The sequence below is a fragment of the Priapulus caudatus genome, unplaced genomic scaffold (assembly GCF_000485595.1).
Source record: "Priapulus caudatus unplaced genomic scaffold, Priapulus_caudatus-5.0.1 Scaffold178, whole genome shotgun sequence".
Classification (NCBI taxonomy): Eukaryota; Metazoa; Priapulida; class Priapulimorpha; order Priapulimorphida; family Priapulidae; genus Priapulus; species Priapulus caudatus.
In genome coordinates, this window is record NW_014577239.1 from 140,544 (window position 1) to 161,570 (window position 21,027).

At 47.9% G+C, this 21,027-nt stretch overlaps 1 protein-coding gene across 1 annotated transcript in view; it reads left to right on the forward strand.

Annotated features, from left to right (window-relative positions):
* The window catches only part of LOC106806761 (probable ATP-dependent RNA helicase DDX31), a 139,054-nt gene that overhangs the window by 58,000 nt on the left and 60,027 nt on the right, over positions 1 to 21,027 (forward strand). Inside the window, exons 13-14 of the mRNA XM_014808822.1 lie at positions 3,588 to 3,663; positions 19,062 to 19,164. Coding sequence (XP_014664308.1) covers positions 3,588 to 3,663; positions 19,062 to 19,164 — 179 coding nt within the window. The remainder of the gene's footprint in view (positions 1 to 3,587; positions 3,664 to 19,061; positions 19,165 to 21,027) is intronic.

Genomic DNA, 21,027 nt, shown 5'->3' on the forward strand with positions numbered 1-21,027 from the left:
TACAGAGACATGAACGCTGATGACGATGCTACACACACAGAGACATGAACGCTGGTGACGATGCTACACACACAGAGACATGAACGCTGGTGACGATGCTACACACACAGAGACATGAACGCTGGTGACGATGCTACACGCACACAGAGACATGAACGCTGATGACGATGCTACACACACACACAGAGACATGAACGCTGATGACGATGCTACACACACAGAGACATGAACGCTGATGACGATGCTACACACACACAGAGACATGAACGCTGATGACGATGCTACACGTACAGAGACATGAACGCTGATGACGATGCTACACGTACAGAGACATGAACGCTGATGACGATGCTACACACACACACAGAGACATGAACGCTGATGATGATGGGGGGGGGACCCGCGTGATTCTAGCACCCCGCATTGTGTAATCGCACCCGTTACCGTCTGCTGCCGTCGTCTGTTTACAAGTAGCGCGCTAAAAGATTGTCTCTGACTGCGGCAACGGTGACGGGACCCCCGCCAGCTGCCATCTCGCTGTTCTACAAATCACCCCTCCTCCCCGCGCGCCTTCTGACGTCAGCCATTGTTTCGCGCGTATCATTGTTTCACGCATAGAAATCTATATGCGCGTGTATTATCGGATGTCTATGGCTTCACGTATTTGCTGTGGCATGTGTGGTAGTTGCGACCGAGCGGAGAATATTTGGTTCTTCCCGTGTTATTTTGTGTGTTTTCGCTGTGACGTGAATCCCAATTGATTCCCATCGAAGCGTGCTTAAATAATTATAATCGGTGGACTGTCCGGTGTGGCAGTAATTGTACTAACCATCACCACTGAGGCTGTTTAATAGCAGGGATAGTTTAATTGACAAAGATCGTTGGGAGATCGACAGGTGTTGTTTGTTTAAACAGATATCGGCGTGGTTTGCTAGTATTAGATCTGCTTATCATGACAGACCGTTGCAGGCAGCTGTAGCATTATACGTTTGTTCTATGGCGAATCGCTACCGAAATGAGATATCTGCTTTCAGGTTATCAAGTTAAGCGTCGCAATTCTGCACGGGATTTCGGGTGAAAGTTTGCCCCCGCAATAACAGCTAAAAGCCGACTATTTATTTAGTCATTATAATTTCTAAAGTCGCCGCAACAAAAAACGAACCTCACATAAGCTCGGGCGTGCGTGACATAATAGTTGTAATGGCTCATGCTTGCCAGCTGTTGTCGTTCGACGCCGATCAAGCTCGCTCCGTCGTCTGCGAGCGCATCTATTGTAATAACCGCGCAAAAATGCGGACCAATTTAGTCCTTAGCGACTAAAGAGTTGAAGTGACCCCATCCCCCCCGACAGCCCGCGCTCGCTAATGCTTGGAGTGATAGTGCTGAATGCGAGATGGCTGCTGTGAATGTGAGCGGCGCACGAACAATAAATAAACAAACAGTGATGATCCCGCCTTAATCCCCGCCAGAGATAGTCTAGTGGGCAAATTATAGAAGATTGCCAGGCATGTATGCGCGCCGATGGCTAAGCCAGGTTAGCGGCCATTCAACCATTGCACGCAATGCTCACCGTGCGTCCGTTTCAACCTCCACCCCCTACCCCGCCCCGCCCCAAGAAAAATCCCCCACGTTACCAGTTACGCGCTCATTACATGAAGGTGAATGCCATTTTTGTGACGTTATATAGTCCCCAATATAATTTATTATTTCAGTTGATAACTATCATTCACTACCACGTAAATAATTGAGCGCGCGCGTAACGTAGTCTTGGCCGCGGCACGACGTAATTCAGACAGTTAATGTTTAATAGTATCATTTAAACTAATTGCGTGCTTTTTTGTATCGACATAAAATAATCGTGTCAATAAATTGCAGGTGTGTCTGTTGGCGGGCGCGCGCACTCGGACCCGATTGTGTTGCCGCCATGGTTCGGCCCACGTCATAATTATCGCCTCTGAATTGTCTCAAACATTGCGTTTAATATTTAACATTTTAATCAAACTAGATTAAACTTTTACATTAATGCTCCGTGTTCGCAGCCGTGGGGTCATTAATTGCGGCACGTCAGGGAATTCCGAACAAAAATTGTTAACAAAGCTCTGGGAGCGCGGCCAACGTTTCGCGCTTCGGGTGGGGCGGGAGGGCTTTTGAGCGGCGGAGGGTGGGAGGGAGGTTGTGCGGCGGAAGGGGGTGGAGATTTTTCGTAATTCAACTCGGCTGAAAATGAGTCACAGAATGAACGCCGGCCAGCAGGAACATTAATGATGCGACGCGGTGTTCATGAAGGTGACGGCCGTCGTGTGACCTTTCTATGCAGGTATATCGCCGCCGTTCGACATACAAGAACTGTTCGTATGTCGAATAGTGATGTATCTGATATGCGCATATGTGATGTATTGCTTACGGTTGGTCCGTGAGAATCACGTGGGAGCTATTTCGGCAAACAGCTGAACATAGCGCCGGCTTGGTATACGTGTTTATCGAGGACAAATTTCATGTATTTTGTGCGTGCGTGCGTGCTTGCGTGCCTGTGCGTGCGTGTGTGTTTGTGTGTGCGCGTATGCGTGCGTGTGCGGGCGCGCCTCTGTGTGTGCGTGCGTGTGCGTGTGCGTGTGCGTGTGCGTGTGCGTGTGCGTGTGCGTGTGTGTATTGCGCGCTGGAGATGGAACCGATAATGTTTGTGCTTATTGTTATTGTTGCTGCTATAGTTATTGATGTTGTCGTCGTCGTCGTCGTCGTCGTCGTCGTCGTCGTCGTCGTCGTCGTCGTCGTTGTTGTTGTTCGATGTGACCGTTATTGTGCATCACGTTCAAAACTTTGCATACCGTTTTTGTTGTAATTAGTAATTGATTAATTTGTATCACCTTGATTATTTATTTCTAATCGTTTCTTGAACGAAGTTTTCACTTGTCCGCCCGTTTTCCTTTTGTGATATTTTATTCATAATTTATCAGCTTTGTTATTCATTTCTATAATCATTGCTTGAACGCAGTTCCTGCTATTGTGCGTCAATTGTTTTGAAAATGCGAGCCACGCTCGACAAAACTCCGAGGCGTAATATTTATCGGGCGCGTGGTTCTGGTTGTGTGTGCCGATACGTGAGCATTCCTCTCTCTCGCTCTCCTCTCTCTCTCTCTTTCTCTCTCTCTCTCTCTCTCTCTCTCTCTCTCTCTCTCTCTCTCTCTCTCTCTCTCTCTCTCTCTCTCTCTCTCTCTCTCTCTCTCTCTCTCTCTCTCACTCTCTCTCTCTCTCTCTCTCTCTCTCGCGTGCGCGCAGCAGCAGTGCAGCACTCATCGCGTACGCAGACGCCCGTCCCGTCGAAGTGGCCCGCATCGCCGCTTTCCCCCTGAAAGCATTGTGGCGATAAAACGCCGCCAGCGAGATAGCGCGTCTGGGAAGGAGGGATTCGCCTGCGCTGTTGTTTTACTGCGATAATTTTACCGATGTTGTAAAGCACAAATGCAGATCGAACGTCGGGCAATGCATATCATCTTACGTCGGGGGGTTTAGAGTGACGGACGAGCGCCATTTACATGTTTTTGTGTCATTTACATATGCTTCCCTATCTCTCTTTCTCGTCTCGGCAGTTTGAACGAGTTGCAGTGTGCGAAGATCCTTCAGTGCCTGTTGGGAGAGGTCACGTGGCTGCACAGCCGCAAGAAGGTAGGTGCGCGTGAGCGTGTGCCACGCGATCACAAAACGCGGGAGTACGTATTTAATTAATTTCCTTTACTCTATGACTTCTGTTAATAGAGAATCATTTACTTGCTCTTGCTCAGTTATTATATGTGCTTGCTTATCTATGTTATACACCTGCTCCGGCTCAGTTATGTGAGCAAGAAGATACTGTTTTACAGAGGTGTGGTATATCTATCCAAATAGTGGTGATATCATACAAATATTTACCTTTTTGTGGGAGAAGCTACGAAGCTATATACTACAGACCTGCCAACCCTTACGATTTTTTCGTATTCCTTACTAATTCCAAGATGTTTTTACGAATGTACGAACTAACTGAAAAACTTACGATTTTTTACGTCTTGAAAATTAATGTGTTTTTTACATTGGGAGCCGAGAAATATCTGGCGATTGTATGCGCAGCATTTTTGGATCTCGCGTTCACGTTGTTTTCGCGTGATCTAGAGTTAGTACTATCATTCATTGCACGCATAACATACAGAAAAGAATAACCGCCTGCTGCAAGAAAAGAAAAGCCTTACTATTTTCATGAATCACAGGTTGGCAGGTCTGTATACTAAACGCGAAGAATACTTTGTTGGGTGATGGTGAAGGAGTTTTAGAAAGCACACAAACACACATACGCATACGCGCTCATACACACGCACGCACGCACGCACGCACGCACACACGTCTCTCTGTCATTCGATCTTTACAATGTAGTGAGTCTGGCGGGCGCGGGCGGGTGGAACAACCTGTGTGAGTGTGAGCACGCGGATGAGAATCCCCTCACCCCGTGCCCTCCGACTGTTTTCCTATCATCTTATGAAGCATTTCGCAATTGTATCGCGCGCCGTCGGCGTGTCAGGGAACCAGACAGCCCGTGTCAGCGCCGATTGTCGGCGAAACAAGGGCCGCGAATTCCGCACTATTCACACACGTATCGGGCCTCGCGCACGAACGCGCCACGCAGACGATCCGTCTCTGCAGCGTGCGAAGCGACCGCTGTAATCCGTCTCCGCGCGTCAAAGGCGAGAACGATATTTCGCTGATGGGAGCATGTTTGTGTAAACGCCGTCTTTGACACGCTGATAAAACGGCAACAATCCGCCTTTGTCAAGCCCGTCTAAGATCTCATTTTTAATGTGCTTATTATATTTTTAAATCCGCCCGCTCAGCAGGCCCCAGAATTATCGCCCTGTGAGTTGGGGGGGTGAAAGCCGTGGTGGGCATACTGTCGTCACGGTAGCGTGGGCGAGGCGCTGACAATGGGCGCCGTGCCGGGCCCACGCGACACACAAGTGGACCAATTGTGTGTCGCCCGGCCGCTGCCGTGCTGCGCAGGCAGCGGGGTCGGTTATATTGTCGTTAATCACGGCGTAATTTGTACGTGGCGTTCCAGCCACAAGTGCTCTTTACCTGCATGATATATACGCATTACGTCCTAATGCCCGCTGTTGAAGTGGGAGCCTACAGGGCACGTTGGGAAGCTGAAGGGCAGTAGGGGAGTGTTGTGCTGGCCAGGGGAGCGATGCGTTATACATGCGGGTCCGCATCGTCTTTTTACCATGCTAGTTTCTGTAGGCTTTATTGCGCTTTTAGTCTCGACAGTCCCTTTTATTAAATGATCAGATTTCATTCCATTTTTAAAAGCACCTTATTAGTTCAGCTTATAAACACCTCGTTAGTTCGATTTATGTTCGAGATCAGTCATCGTCGATATTAGTATCCATGTCCGTGTGATTGTCGCCGTCACATACCCGATTGATTCCCCGTAAATCGTTAAAGCTAGTCCGACACTATTATGTCGCACTGATATCCAGCGGATATATATCCAAAGATATATGATTCTCGCATACTAGGTATGAGATATCCCCCGAGATAGCCACCGAGATAAATCCTCGGGATAACTTGCAGACCCCGACATGGGTTTATCTCGCACTACTTTTTAATCCAATGATTTTCCTTAATTACAAGGTCAAAGCTCACATTTACAGTTTTTGGCCAATTATGCAACAATACTCAAAAGTAATTATTAAAAAAAAATTTAAAATAAATAAATTTAAAAAAATTAACCAAAAATTATATATATAAACATTGGAAATTTTGCAAAATATTGAATTACTATTTGAACTGAAATGTTCTTTATGCAATAAAAAGTAAAAATACAAATACAAATACAACAAATGTAAAAAAAAATATGCGAGAAAAAGGTGCTATCACAGTACGCTCGTATGAGACGGGATATCCCATCTCAAGCTCATATACAGCTCGTCGTCATCTTAAGACTCGTCACATGTGCTACAAGTTCTCCACTATATATAGGCCCTATGGGATGGGAATGACAATTTGTGTTTTCAGCTGAAAATAGCCGGGGTCCAGCGGGCGGGGGGGGGGGTTGCGGGGAGGGTAGCGGGGGGCGGTCAGGTCCAGGGCGAAGCCTGGTCAGGGGGTTCAGGAAGTTTTTGAATTTTCACAACTTACAAGGCATAAAATTGCATTAGGAGACACATACAGAACAGTATTGTTACAGAGCATATTACAGTACACTGCATGGAGTATATCTTGCACTGTCATTATCATAACACCAGAATTAATAATCAATACAAAAATTTACTTACATTCTGCAAACAAAATTATTTTAATGTACACTTCGATCCACACTGTCCCAAAGGCTAACCTTTATATAATATAAGATGTTCATTGTCCAGGCAGTTTCAAATTCACTGCAGTACAAACACTGTGCCTTGCCAGCTACATCGCACTTTCCGACATAGTCGTTCAACCGCTCCGTCACCTCTTCAGTTTTCTTCACGATTTTGACACTCAGTGTGACAGATTTTTCTAACAAAGCGCCAGGAACTTGTTCCTCACATCTTTGTCGATCTCTGCTATGGTAGATGTGTCCGCCTTCTCAATTAATCTCACCATATTTAGTGGTCAAATGCATGAAAACACTGCTCGAAATGAATTCTGTTTCGATTTATTTTGCACACTCAAGCCGTACAAGGCCTTCATCATTTTACATACGCCCTCCACAGTACTTAACTGCAGACAGGCGTATTGTCTAGACGCATTGTCTGGTTGGCTGATACAATGTATACATACATCACATTTATGCTGGCGCTTTGCAGAATATTTGCTATCATTGCAAAAATTTGCTATCATTGCTTAATGGGATTACAATGTTACAAGCACTTGCTTTATTACAATGTTATTAAAATGAAGGACTGCTTGACTGTAAAATGAATAATGTGGTATTACCCTCTCTACCCTCCCTCCGCCTAAAAATCTCAACGGATTTAGCAGTTTCGACAAATCGACCCTACAACTTTTGAAATCCGCGGATTTCGCGGCATCGCGGAGATTCGCCATCCCATAAGTGTAACGGCGATCACTCATATATGGTGTTATAACAGTATAATAATATATATATATATTATATATATATGCAGGATAATAATGACAATGTGGTAAATATTAATATAATGTGTAAGCTGCTTATGGCGTTTATAATACTCTCCTGATTTTTATTTATTAAAATTCTTTCGCTCTCGGCGGGCAATCAATCAAGCGGCTTCTAGTCTTTCACGCGTTGGTGGTTGTTTATTATATTTCTCCGTGGTGCTCGACTCTTTCTCCTTCTGATTTGAGTGTTTTTGATTTTGGTATTACCGGCGGGCGAGTTTCGCAGCATCCTGGTTTAATTTATTTCCCGATTGGCGCGCAATCCGTGCCTCACACGGCTCGCTGATATATCCTACCCTCCCTGTCTCTCTGCGGCGATTAGTGCGAGTACGTGCTATACGCAGCCGGGGCCGGCTGCAGCATCGGCAGGCGAGCCTGCTGCCCCCGCGCATTTATCCGCATTATTGTCTCATTATTTACATCCGCGCCCCAATTCATTCTGCACGTTTTTTATTCGGACTCATTACCGGTAGCGATCGCTCGGCGCTTTCCGCCAGCTCCTCTGCGAGACTAGTTAGGGAGTGCGCGGTGTAAATAGTGGTTTGCTGATCGGCCGAGTTTTGTTGGGGGGCGTGGTCGGAGACTGGGCTGCACGCGTCATTGATTTCGGATATAACGACGTCGTGCGCGGAAATAAACGCGAGTGTTTGCGTTTCGTATGACACCGCTCGCGTGTGACGCGTCGTGTGGTCGGCGAATATTCTCCTCTAACTTCGTATCAATGATTAAATGTTCTAAATTAACAATCAACGGAAAACGTCAACTCGTCGAGAATAGTTGGGAAAGCGATTTCGCACAGTATTATGTATGGTAATTAATATGAAACGTGAAAATCATGTTATACCGGGATAATAATTAGGCTGAGATGATTTATTGTACCGTCTTATTCGGGTGTATTTACGCGAAATCAGCGTAGTGACGTCAGTTCTTTCGCGCGTTGGTCGGTGCCACAGTTTTAATAGACTCCGGGAGAGAGAGAAGAGATGACCTCCTCGATAGAGAATAGAGAGATTGAAGTTTATGCTCGATGTCCTTACTTTCTATTCCTACTGTTATCACACACAGCACACACACACCACACGAGACACACGACAGCACACACCACACCACACACACACACCACAACACACACACAACGACACACACACACACACACACACTACATGAACTGATGACCGACTACAATCAAGCTGAAGGGTCTTGCTACAGTACAGAGACATTGAACGCTGATGACGATGCTTTTTATCTCAGGCGTAGTGGTTGGGAGTTGAAGCTGCGTGACGATTTTGCTACACGTTACAGAAGACACTCATGAAACGCTTGATGGACGTGTACACGTCCCTTCCTATTCAGAGACCATGAACGTCGTGACGATGTTAACGTCAGAACTGAACGTGATGACGATCGTCTACAAGTACAGATCAGCATGAACGCTTGAATGGACGGATGCCTAGCTACACCACACAAAGAATGAACGCTTGATGACGATGCTACGACGTACAGATGACCTGAACGCTGAAGACGATGCTCACACACACAACAGACATTCTGAACTATCGATGACGATGCTACACACACAGCAGACATGAAGTGCGGCTTGTATTGCTCGACTGCTACACGCTCATACAGAGCACCATGACGTGATGGACGATGTACACTGTACGAAACTATGAACGCTTGTCATTGACGCGATGCTACACACACAGCAGAGCATGAAACGCTGGATGACCGATTGCTACACGCATCAGAGACGATTGAAACGTGATGACGATTGTACACGACTCAGACATTGAACGCTGATGCGATGCCTACACACACACGCAGAGACATGAAGCGCTGATTGACGTATGCTACACACACAGAGACATGTAACGCTGCGTGGGTGCGATGCTACACACACAGGAGACATGAACGCTTGGTGGTACGATTGATACGACACACAGGAGACAGGAACGCTGTCTGCGTGACGGATGCCTACATCACACCGAGACAGTTGAACCTGGTATGACGATGCTACCACACTCAAACAGAGCCCATGAACTCGCTTCCGATGACGATTCTCACACACCTAGAGACGTCGATTGAACGCTGCATGACGTATCGCTACACGTACAAGCAGACGATGACAACGCTGTGATGACGCGATGCTGTACACGTACCGTATGAGACATGAACGCTTGGATGTACGATTGCTACACGGTACAGAGACCCAACTTTGAACGCTTGATCGTCGAGGATGCGTCACACGCGTACAGTAGACCATGACGTCTGATGACGATTGCTACCACGCCTACCTAGAGACTATGAACGATCTCGATGATCGGATGTACACGTACAGGACGACTCATGAACGCTCGATGACGATTCCTGCTAGCACAGGTACAGATACCTGAACGCTGATGACGGACGACGGGTATTTGGCTTAACACTGTACAGGATCGACGCTGGAACGAGCTCTGATGATCGATGCTACTCACTTGCATCAACAGAGACCATGACGCTGATGACGCATGCTACACGCACAGAGACTGTAGATGAAGTCGCTGCTGATAGACGATGCTACTACACTAACACGCGACGCAGACTCTCCTACTGATCACGCCTGAATATGACCTGTATTGCTAACACACATGCTCGCACGAGACTGCACTGCGCTGATGCACGAACGTGTCTACTCACTACAGCAGGAGTCTTATTGATACGCTTATTGGGCTGACGATCGCTACACACTACAGAGCACTGAACGTTTGTCGGTGCACGATTCGTCTTTACACACGTACAGTAGACTATGAACGCCATGCGTGGACGATTGCTTATCAAATACATATGAGCGTTACTCTTGACGCTGCATGACCGATGCCTACAGCACACACACGCAGAGACATGGAACTCGCTGAATCGATCGACTCTCTATCGTCACACTCACATAAGTGTAGACTCTCGGCGATGAACGCTGATGACGATTGCTACCAGCACACCTACACCAGGTTCAATGAACTCTCGCTGGTTATGGAGTTCGGTGGAGGATTGCTACACCACACCACAGCACACACATCACACACACCACCAACACACACACTATACGCGTGTACACACACACACACACAACACCACCAAGGAGCAAATCTCATCGAACCGCTCGATGACGATGCCGTATCACGTTTACAGAGACGTATCGAACGCTGATGACTGATGCTCACACGTAATGAACTGAAACCGCGTGATGGACGAATGCTGCTCCACGTACAGAGACTATGAACGCTTTCTGTCATTGTACTGTATGCTACGTCACCACACACCACGAGAGACATGAACGCGCTTCGATGACCGGTGGCCTACACACGAGACTCAGAGACATTGAAGCTGCTGATGACTGATATTGCTACACGTTAAGATGACGGGTCGAACGCTGATGACGATGCGCTACACACACACGAGACATTGACGTCCTGTGGTATGCTGAATGCCTGCACACACACACAGAGACCATTAACGGCTGTGACGCATGCTAACACACACTCAGAGGACATTGACGCTGCATTACGTGTGCTACACTACACACTCGCGAGAGACGATAGTCGACGACTGATTGACGATTGCTACACCGTCACGAGACGTGATGACTGCTTGATGACGATGCTACACACACAGAGAGCATGATCACCGCTGTGGATGACGATGCTAACACACACAGAGACATGAACGCTGTGACGATGCTACACGGCACAGGACCATGAACGCGTGATTCGGACCGAATTGCTACACACGACACAGAGACGATAACGCAGTGACGATGCCTAGCACACACGCACGGGGACGTGACGGCATGACGATGTACACACACCAGAGACACAGAGACGATGAACGCTGATTGACGATGCTACGACACACAGGAGACATGACACGCTGATGGACGATGGCTACCACCACACACAGAGGACTGATTGAACGCTGATGACGATTCGCCTACACGTACAGAGACATGAACGCTGCAATGACCGCGATGCTACACGTCAGAAGACATGAACGCTTGGATGGCGATGCTACAACACAGACGGACATGTACGCTGATACGTAGTGTACACCACACAGAGAACTATGAACGCTGATGACTGATGGCTACACTACAGCAGTACTATGACGCCTGATTGACGACTGCTACAGTACACGAGACATGAACGCTTGATGACGATGCGTATCAGTACCAGAGAACCATGAACGTGAGATCGATGGTGCTACACGTACAGAGTACGATGAACGCTGATGACGATTGCTTACACCACAGCACAGCAGACATGAACGCTAGATGACGATGTCTATACACGTACAGAGACTATGGAACGCTTAGTGACGATGCTGATCACGTACAGAGACATGAACCAGCTTGATGACGATGCCCATACACACCACAGAGACATGTAGACGCTTGATTGACGATGCCTACACACACAGAGAATGAACGCTGATCGATGCTTACACACACAGAGACTGAACGCTATGACAGATGCTACGCGTCACAGAGATCATGAACCCGGCTTGATGATGACAGATGCTACACACAACAGAGACTATGAACGCTGATTGATCGATCGCTACACACACATGAGAAGATGAACGCTTATGTCATGATTCGATGCTATACACGCCCACAGGGACATGAATCGCCTGCTGACGATGCCGTGGGCTCACGTACAGAGACGATGTGACACTCGCTGATGACGATGCTAACCGTGACAAGAGACTTGAACGCATTGATGATTGATGCTCGCTCCGCGCTCGCAACGCTGATGACGATTATGCCTTACACGTACAGAGACATGAACGCTGATGACGGATGCTACACACACCAGAGACTATGAACGCTGAATGAGACCGATGCCTACACGCACAGAGACATGACGACGCTGGATGATCGGATGCTTACACCACAGGAGACATGTAACGCTTGATGACGAGGTGTACACACATCCACACAGAGACCATGAACGCTGATGGACGATGCACCACGTACAGAGAAACATTGAACGCTTGATGACGATGGCTACAGTACAGAGAACATGAACGCTGGATTGACAGATGCCTCCACACCCACAGAGTCCTATGACGCTGACTGACGATGCTACGCGTTTACAGAGACGATGAACGCTGATAGATGCTAGCACACACTACCACAGAGACCATGAACGACTTTGATGACGATGCTACACACACACCACACACACCACCCACACCACCACACAGCACACACACTCACACATGGCACACACACACACACAGCACGCCCAGACAGAGACATAAAGCGCTGATTGTGATGGGGGGGGGGGACCCGCGCTGATTCTTAGCACGCCGCATTGTGTAATCGCCCCGTTACCGTCTGCTGCCGTCGTCTGGCTTACAAGTAGCGCGTAGACGACTTGTCTCTGAGCTGTCCCGAGCAACGGTGAGCGGCGACCCCGCCAAGCTGCATTCTCGCTGTCTCATCTACCGAATCATCCCGCGCCGTCCTCTCCCTCCCTCCCCTCCTGCCGCGCGCTGACCTTCTGATCGTTCGCTCCCCTATTTGTTCTTCTTGTGCGTGCATACTCGCGTATCTTATTCTCCTTGTTTTACCTTAATACGATACTGATGTACGATTTTCTTCGTATCTCTATACTCGCCGTGCTCAGTCGTGTTTTATCGTTGATGGCTGCTCTCCTTGGCCATATCCAGCTATTTGCTGTGTGCTGTGTGTAGTTGCGACGCCCGAGCGGAGGAATACTCTTGGTTTCTTCCGCGTCGTTATTTTGGTGTGTTTTTCGCTGTGACGTGAATCCCAATTGCGATTCCACATCGAAGGGTCGGTGGCTTAAATTAACTTATATCAATGCGGTGGTCACTGTCCGGGTTCCGTCGTGTGGGCAGTAATTGTAACTACCATTCGACCAGCTTGCAGGCTGTTTTAATATTAGCGGGATAGTTTAATTGACAAAGATCGTTTGGGGAGGATCGAGTCAGGTGTTGTCTTGCTGTTTTATAACAGATATCGGCTACCTCGCGTTGGTTTTGCTAGTATTAGATCTGCTTTCATGACAGACGATTGCAGGCAGCTGTTTAGCATTATATCGTTTTGTCTCTATGGCGAAATCGCTCACCGAAATGAATATGCTTGCGTTCAGCACGGATTATCAACGTTCAAGCGTTGCGCAATCGTTTGCCACCGTCGTGCTCGCATTCGGCTACCGGCCTGCGTTTGTGGAAAGGTTTAGCCCTGGCACATTTCACGCTAAATAAATGCCGGGCCGACCTACGTTTATTTTAGTGCCGCATTATTTCAGTTGTCTTATAAGTCCCCGCAGACAAAATATAAACGAACGCTACGACGTTTCACATGCTCGGTAGTGCCTTTGTGTTCTGGCGTTTCTAATGAGTGGGGTGTATGGTCCAATGCTGCGTGCTGGTTGTCGGTTTCAGACTGCCGAATCTAAGCTTCGTCTGCCGTCGTCTGCGAGCCATCTATTGTAATAAGGCTGCGGACAAAAATAAAAAAAAAAATAGACCAACGCGCCCGCGCAAATAATGTCCGTTACGGAGCAGATGTTAGGTCCTTATGCCGACGGTAAAAGAGTTGCTGGGAGAGTGACTCGCCTTCCCCCGACCAGTGCCCCTGTCCCGGCGCTCCGCTCTAATGCTTGGTGAGTGATCTGTTGACTGATTCCCGGAGCATGGCCTTGCTGCTCGTGCAAGTCATGTGGTAGCGCGCGGGGCGCTCATCGGCTGACGGAACAATATAAATAATGCACTAACGCATTCCAGTTGCGATGATCCGCGACCTTAATTCCGCGCCAGAGATAGTCTGAGGTGGGCAGAATTAGTTATGGGGCGATACGCGTTGTTCGCCAGCTGGCATGTCACGCTTGCGGCCTGGGCCGCGCGGATGGTTCTTGAGCCAGGTTTGCGAGCCCTGATTCAACCCAATTTCGCAGGCTGTCCGAGCATGGCTTCACGTGGCGTCCGTTTCAACCTCCAGCGCCTCTTACCCGCGCCTCCGTCCGTCGCGCCTCAGGTCAATCGCCTGGGTGTGCTCGGCGGGCGGCAGAGACATAGTCACATGCGGGCCGTGCTCCCGTGCCTCCCGCCCTAATTGTATGAGACCGCGTGTCCGCCGCATTTGCGGGTCGCGCGCTGGTCCTGTCGCGCTCACTTGTCCTCGCACTGTCGCTCATCCTTCTTTTTCTTTTCTCTCGCTCTCTCTTCTGCTTCTCTGCTCTCTTCTGCTTCTCTGCTGCCTGGCTCTCTCGCTCGCGTCGCGGTATTTCGTCTCCTTATTTCTCTCCCGGTCCTCGTCTTCCCCTTGCCTTCCCTCTCTCTTCTTCTTCTCGCGACCTTTCTCTGCGCCAAGAGTGGGGCTGGCGTGATCACTCAAAATCTCTCCATTGTGGCCGTACGCAGATCGGGGATCTCATTCACTCGGTCGGATTGGTGCTTTTTTTTTTCGTTCGGCCTCGTTGGCGGCCGTGGACTGGTCGTGTGGCGACGGGTCCGACCGAGGCTGGTCGGTGTATCTCGCGCTCATGCACTCTCCCTGGGGGTGGCGGGCTAGTGCGGGGGCGGGCCCGCGTCCGCTGTTGCTACCGATCGGCCGCCCATTCGCTGCATCAAAAAGCGCCGGCGATCTTACGCAGGGTCATTGTGTAATTTTGTGCGTTTTTCTTCTTTCTCGTGAGCTTTCTTTCTGTGTCCTCTCCTCGCTCTCCCTTACTTCCTTTTCTTGGCTCGCCGTGTCCCTTCCCTCTTTTCGTACGTCCAGCTTATACGGCTCCCCCAGCCCCTCTCTCCTGTCCTGTCTGTCTTCGTTGTCTCTTGTCTCTCTGTCTCTCATGTCTCTCTCTCTCTCTCTCTCTCTCTTGTCTCTCTCTCTTCTGCTCTCTCTCTCTCTCTCTCTTCTTTCTCGCTCCTTCTTCTCTCGTCTCTCTCTTTCTCTCGTCTCTCACCCTCTCCTTTTCTCTGTCAAGTGGATCCGATCGCGCTGGTTAAAGGATTCTATTCAGTTGATATCACAAGCTGGGGACGGTTATGGGTTGGAAAAGCGGGCGACAGGTCAGGGGCGCATCAAATCGATCAACTCATCAATAATATATAAAGGTGGTACGCGGGTTGTAGTGAGCTCAAACTCTCAGCCGAGGTTTCAGTCAAAGGACGGGGAGGGTCGGGCCTGGTTGGGCCGGTGGATCTAGTTTAAGCGGACCGATGCAGATTACGTTGTCTTCGTCATCGCAGGCTCTGATGGAACACCCCCCACGAGAATTATGCAAAAACGAATAGTGTATGGGTGTTGGTAACTCGGGGAGGAATTGGGATAGAAAAGCAGGAGCTGGGTGAGGGGCAGGGAGTGAGGGGGAAGGAGAGAGAGCGAGACTGGAGCAGACCCCCACACACATAGAGAGAGACAGGAGCAGGTATACAGGATCGCAGGGAGAGGGGAGCAGGGTGAAGGACGGAGAGAGCGGCAGCAGCACTGAGAGGGAAAGAGAAAGGGAGCAGGGAGATAGCGAGAGGCGCGCGAACGAGCGAGTGTTATTGTTCTATTGCATTCGGATTGGAGTTTCGATCATGTATCAGCGACACGAACTGGAAATTGTTTTGTTTGTGCGAGTCGCGTGTTCTGCCATTGTTCCTTGTTAATGAGCACATCGTTATGCACTAGTGCGAGCTAATTGAGTCCTCAGAGCTCGTTCGCAGACAACGCCACCCGGGACGTTTAACTGGTTTAAGTGTTCCGATAGTTATGCCATCGCATGTTTGCCGTCACGAAACTTCTGGCTAGCGACAATAGGCGTGTACCTGCGACGTTGATGGGAAGTCGACCGACAACTACGCGCTTAACTAAATATTTTGCTTTTGCTTGCGGCCCCCTGGAGGGGACGGAACGCATCGCTCTGTGTCATATAGAATCGCTAACTCATCTTCTGTTTAAACAGCGAAATAAGTGTGCGAGCACGGAAACGATGACTTTGACATGCGTTGAACCCGAATTGCGGGTATCTGTAGATGTAATGAGGTCTAAAACTGGAACGATGTTTTAACGGCTGTTATTGCTTCTTCCTCGGTTATACTGTTTCGTGCGAGATTGCGTCTATGATATTGTACATGCCCCGATTAGCGAATGCCCGTGTTTCCAAGGTTCGTATGTTGCTCTCTACCCAATTTTTAATTAGGTGTCGCGCGCGCGTGTATGCGAGCATAATAACACACGAACTACGTTACGGACCCAGTTCGATATAGGTTCGGTTCCATGTTCATGGGATAATATATATGCACACACGCACGCACGCACGCACGCACGTTTATCACCGCACATGTTACAGTCGCGATCATTGTGTCATCATCGGGGTGGCCTGAAATCTGAGTAATGAAACTGTCGCAGATGAAGAAACGTGCAGCGCTCTGGGTTGCTGGGCCATGCTGCCCTCTGGTTTTTAGTCCGCATATACATATATACCGGCCATGTAAGTTCTGCAAGACTAGCCTGATTAACGCCAACGTACGCGGGCAGCTGGCACTTCGTTATAACTAAGTGTGTGCAACTGTCTGAAAGATTTATTCTGTAATATCTTGCCGAATGTGATCCGCGCGGCGCAGGACGCAAGAACGTAGTTAGATAAATAATAAACACGATGAGGGTTAGGCCGGCGACACTGGTAGTTGATTTACTGTAGACGTACAAGCGACCCCATGTAGGTATAGTACCCCGGCTGTCCGAATTTAATTAATCTCAAGTGATTTTTCTCGCAACATGGCTGCCGTTTCCAGATTATTTATTGAAGGTGGGGGAGAGGTGCGGTCGAAAATCGGCTGATTAAACTTATAAATAAGTGATGTGCGCGCGCGGTCTGGTAGAGTGAGATAAAGTGCTGTGATTAGACAGTGATACGTTTTTGCAATCTTTCTAGCGGCTCGGGAGTAAGTGGTTTTTCTCGGCGGGCAAAACGTCGGCACTGCTGCACGGGCGCGCCGCTGTCATGTCGCCCGCGACGTGCTCTCAGCTCTCAGGTTAAAGTCGCTCATCGGCGTCCATTAACCGAAATTAAGTTCATTTTGCGTTTTTTTTTTCGGCGCGCGCGGACTCGACTTTGCGAGTGGCCGGTAAATAATGCATCGTTTGAAAAAGGAAATGTTCCCGCTATATGTCATCAGTAACCAGCTGCTAACGCAACACCACGCGCGCGCGCGGGGCCCCATCCACCTGCCGCTCGTACTATTCAATCGCTCTGGCCATCACCCGATGTTCATTTGCTCAGTCGGATCCCTTTTCCCGCTCTGTAACGTTTCCGTCGTTCAAACATTATTGGCTTTAGTCGCACGGTGGGATTTTAGCATAATGTGCCGGTTATTTTTCAGGCATGATTATCCGCGCACACTGAGCAGGCATTTTGTGTCCACTTTGCCGGGCATTGCTATTCATCGGCACAGCGCCATTGTCCACTCGGCGAGCGCTCGGCAAACACATCCTTCAGCGCAAATGCACCGGAATTATCGCAAATCGTTCTGCGTCTTTTGTGCGATAAAGGAAATCAAAAATAGTGAAAATATTGTTTTTTCAGCGGCCAAATTGGTCAGAAATATGCCGGGCATCGTCGGTCGGACGGCTAAGCGTATGATTGCGCTCCTCGTCGCGTTTGTTTTGTCGGTTATTCGTAAACTTCTGCGTTAGGAAATGCTTTCAGCGGTCGCTGGACAATGCGGCCATTGTCCGGCTGCCATTGTCGATCTGTGACTCTGGCCGGGCCGTGAATGCTGTGCGCACACCACAATTCTGTCAGATTCCACTGCCCCCTTTGTCGCACAACTTTTTGGCGGCATTCGCGAAGAATTCACCTTTTCAGCGGAATTGAATGAAAACGGGTAATTTCTGCTCGTTTATATTGTATTTCACAGCTGCGTCGGCCAATTCGCAAACAATGAGACGATAAAGCTTCGCATTGACCATCAAGTGAACAGGATTGTGCTTTTGTGAGGGGGAACGCAGCTTTTCGGAGCAAATTATTTCACAAAATTTAAATCATTCAGCTTTTTGACGTAAAGATTGTTCAAATTTGGGGCGTATTTGAAAGGTATTTTCGGCGCAAATAGCCGTGCCGTTGACTGATAGAGCCATTTATCGAACGAAAAGTTGTTGGCACGACAATGCGCATGCCAAACCCATCTGTGAATTAACCTGTAGCTATTCGTCCGTAAGTGTGCAATAAAATATGCATGGTATTTGTCAATAGATTCGTGAGCATGTCTCACTGAAATTTCCAAACAAAATAGGACACTTTACATTGCTTGCATGTTTTTACGGCGGGGGCAGGGATCATGTAATTGTTCGTGTAATTGCAAGGGGTTTGAATGTCTGTTTGATTATATGAATATAAACGATATGAGGTGTCAGCTGGTTCTATTCGGAGCTTCTGTGAATATTTTTACAATATAGATATCGTTTTAAAATGTAAGCGGCATAACCGATTTCATTTGCACCCTATAGACTTATATTATCCTCTATTATTTATTATATAGAAGGGTGAGCACATTGTTTATTTTAATTGTGTTATTTATCATATATATATATATATAACACACGCGCGTGCGTGCGAGCGTATGTGTGTGTGAGGCTTCACAACAACAGAATGTGAACATTTTCTGTCGTTGTGAAGCCTGACAGGATATATATATACCTATACATGTGTGTGTGTGGTGTGTGTGTGTGTGTGTGGTGTGTGTGTGTGTGTGTGCGTGTGCGTGTGGCGTGCGTGTGCGTGTGCGTGTGCGTGTGCGTGCGCGTGCGCGTGCGTGTGTGTGTATTCTTTTCATTTATTCATTTTGACATATTGAGAATGCAATAGGATGCATTTGGACAATGTCATAATATGATGCAATTTTCATTATTTTCATTGTAGAGTGACATCCCTCGTACACCAGAAGAGGCTGCTACTCGCCTTATGATGGTCATGGAAAACTATGTATTGCTGAACAGCGAAATGCACGACATCGCAAGAAAGGGTAGGTAGAGCTGTAGGGTTGCTATAAAGCCTTCTTTCTTAGCATCTCTCACCCACCTTCTCTACCTTCAGCCTTCAACCCCCTCCCCCATCTTCTTTTCTAACCCGCTTCACCTAACACCTGCTTTCCTAACACCCTTCACTCGGCTGTCTATTCTTGTGAATACTTATAAAAGCCAGCTGTGTACTGCGCATTATGTCACTTATTTTTCTATTTCCGTTTGTGTGCGTATTTTCCTATCTCAGCTGCGCATTTTCTTTGATCTCTGCTAACTTTAGGCGTCAGTAGGTACCCATACGCTCGCCTCCATTATGTTGGAATGATAGGTATTTCCTACATTGGATAATGGATTGTTCTAAAGTAGCGTTCGATTGGCCACATTTTTTAGAGAAAATCTGCTTGCTTTGTCGTACGTGTTGCCGTTGCGATGGATTGTTGCAAGTAGGGCCACCCTGTTCTATCTGCGTCGTGCCGCTCTGGCACTACCTTTGTGTCGGTTTGATGAGCGACTTTTCCACATTGCTGGGAAATTGTTGGGCAATCGTTGGCATTGTGCGCAAATATGTCTTTTTCCCGATTGCTCGTCATTGCGTTATTGCTCTGTCACACAGCTACTATCTTATTGGTGGCAGGTTCAGAAAGATTTTATCTGCTAGTTATTCGGCCATTGCGACATTTTTATTGCTTTTAGAAAAATGTCGTAATATTACGATTCGCATATTATGGAATTTCGACCATTAATTTTTTTAATCTAATCTATTTAGAACATTGCTTTCTATATTGCTGTGCGCGAGTGGTGCCGTCTGTTTGATAAAATGCGAACTACCGCAGTGGCGCCGTTTATTAAGCCTCTGTGTTCCAACAGGCAATCTAAAGCGATTCTATTAAAGCGAGTGTTATATCATACGCAACTCACTATCGCGGTTTATGAGGTTACTACCAACAGTTAGACCTTTCTAACTGCCTTCCATAAACTATATAATGGCCTCCTGTGTCCATAAGAGCTGATCGGCAATCTATAATGCATACATGAAGGACAGCGTAGCAAATCTAAATGATATCCTGTCAATTCACAAGCGCGTCATTGTGGAGCTTAAACAAACGACCATCAGTGCAGGCATGTAACAAGTGAGCAGCGCGCGCTGATGAAGCGTCTGCTTGTTACACAAACCAGTGCGGCGCAGCAGTTTATGGTCACAGTTTACGACATTCATAATGACAGCCTGACCGTGGTCTTGCAGCGTGTTCCGTACGCGTCACCTAGTTATGACCACTAAGTATAGAGTGAGCGAACTAAGGGGGTAGAATAGCCAAGTATAGAACCTACTGGCAAGTTGACACCGAACGCACTTTTGTAACGTTTCCTGCGGTAATTAAGATACGGCGATTTTATGGTTTATTTTGACAAAGCCCATTTGCAAAGAAGAATGCGGGCAAACGTCGAGGGGGAAGGCAAGGCAGGGTGGAGCCTGAACCCGATGATATTGTGTAATTATGTCGTGAGGCGCAAATAATGTAGCAGAGGGAGGGCTAGGATGCAGTAGAGGGGTCGGATTCGTTCAAAGGCCGGTGAAAGAACCAACTAGTTACCTGCACCCCCACGCCAGCCTAGTATCGCGTACGACAATGAATGTGAGTTTTTGTTGTTTATCTTGATGGGAGGAGCTACGTACAGATAATTACAACTACATACACAGGAGGGGATGTCACAGCTACGTGCATACTAGATAATTACAACTACATACATAGCATATGATGTCATAGCTACGTATACATACTAGATAATTACAACTACATACATGGCAGATGATGTCATAGCTACGTACATACTAGATAATTACAACTACATACATAGCAGATGAT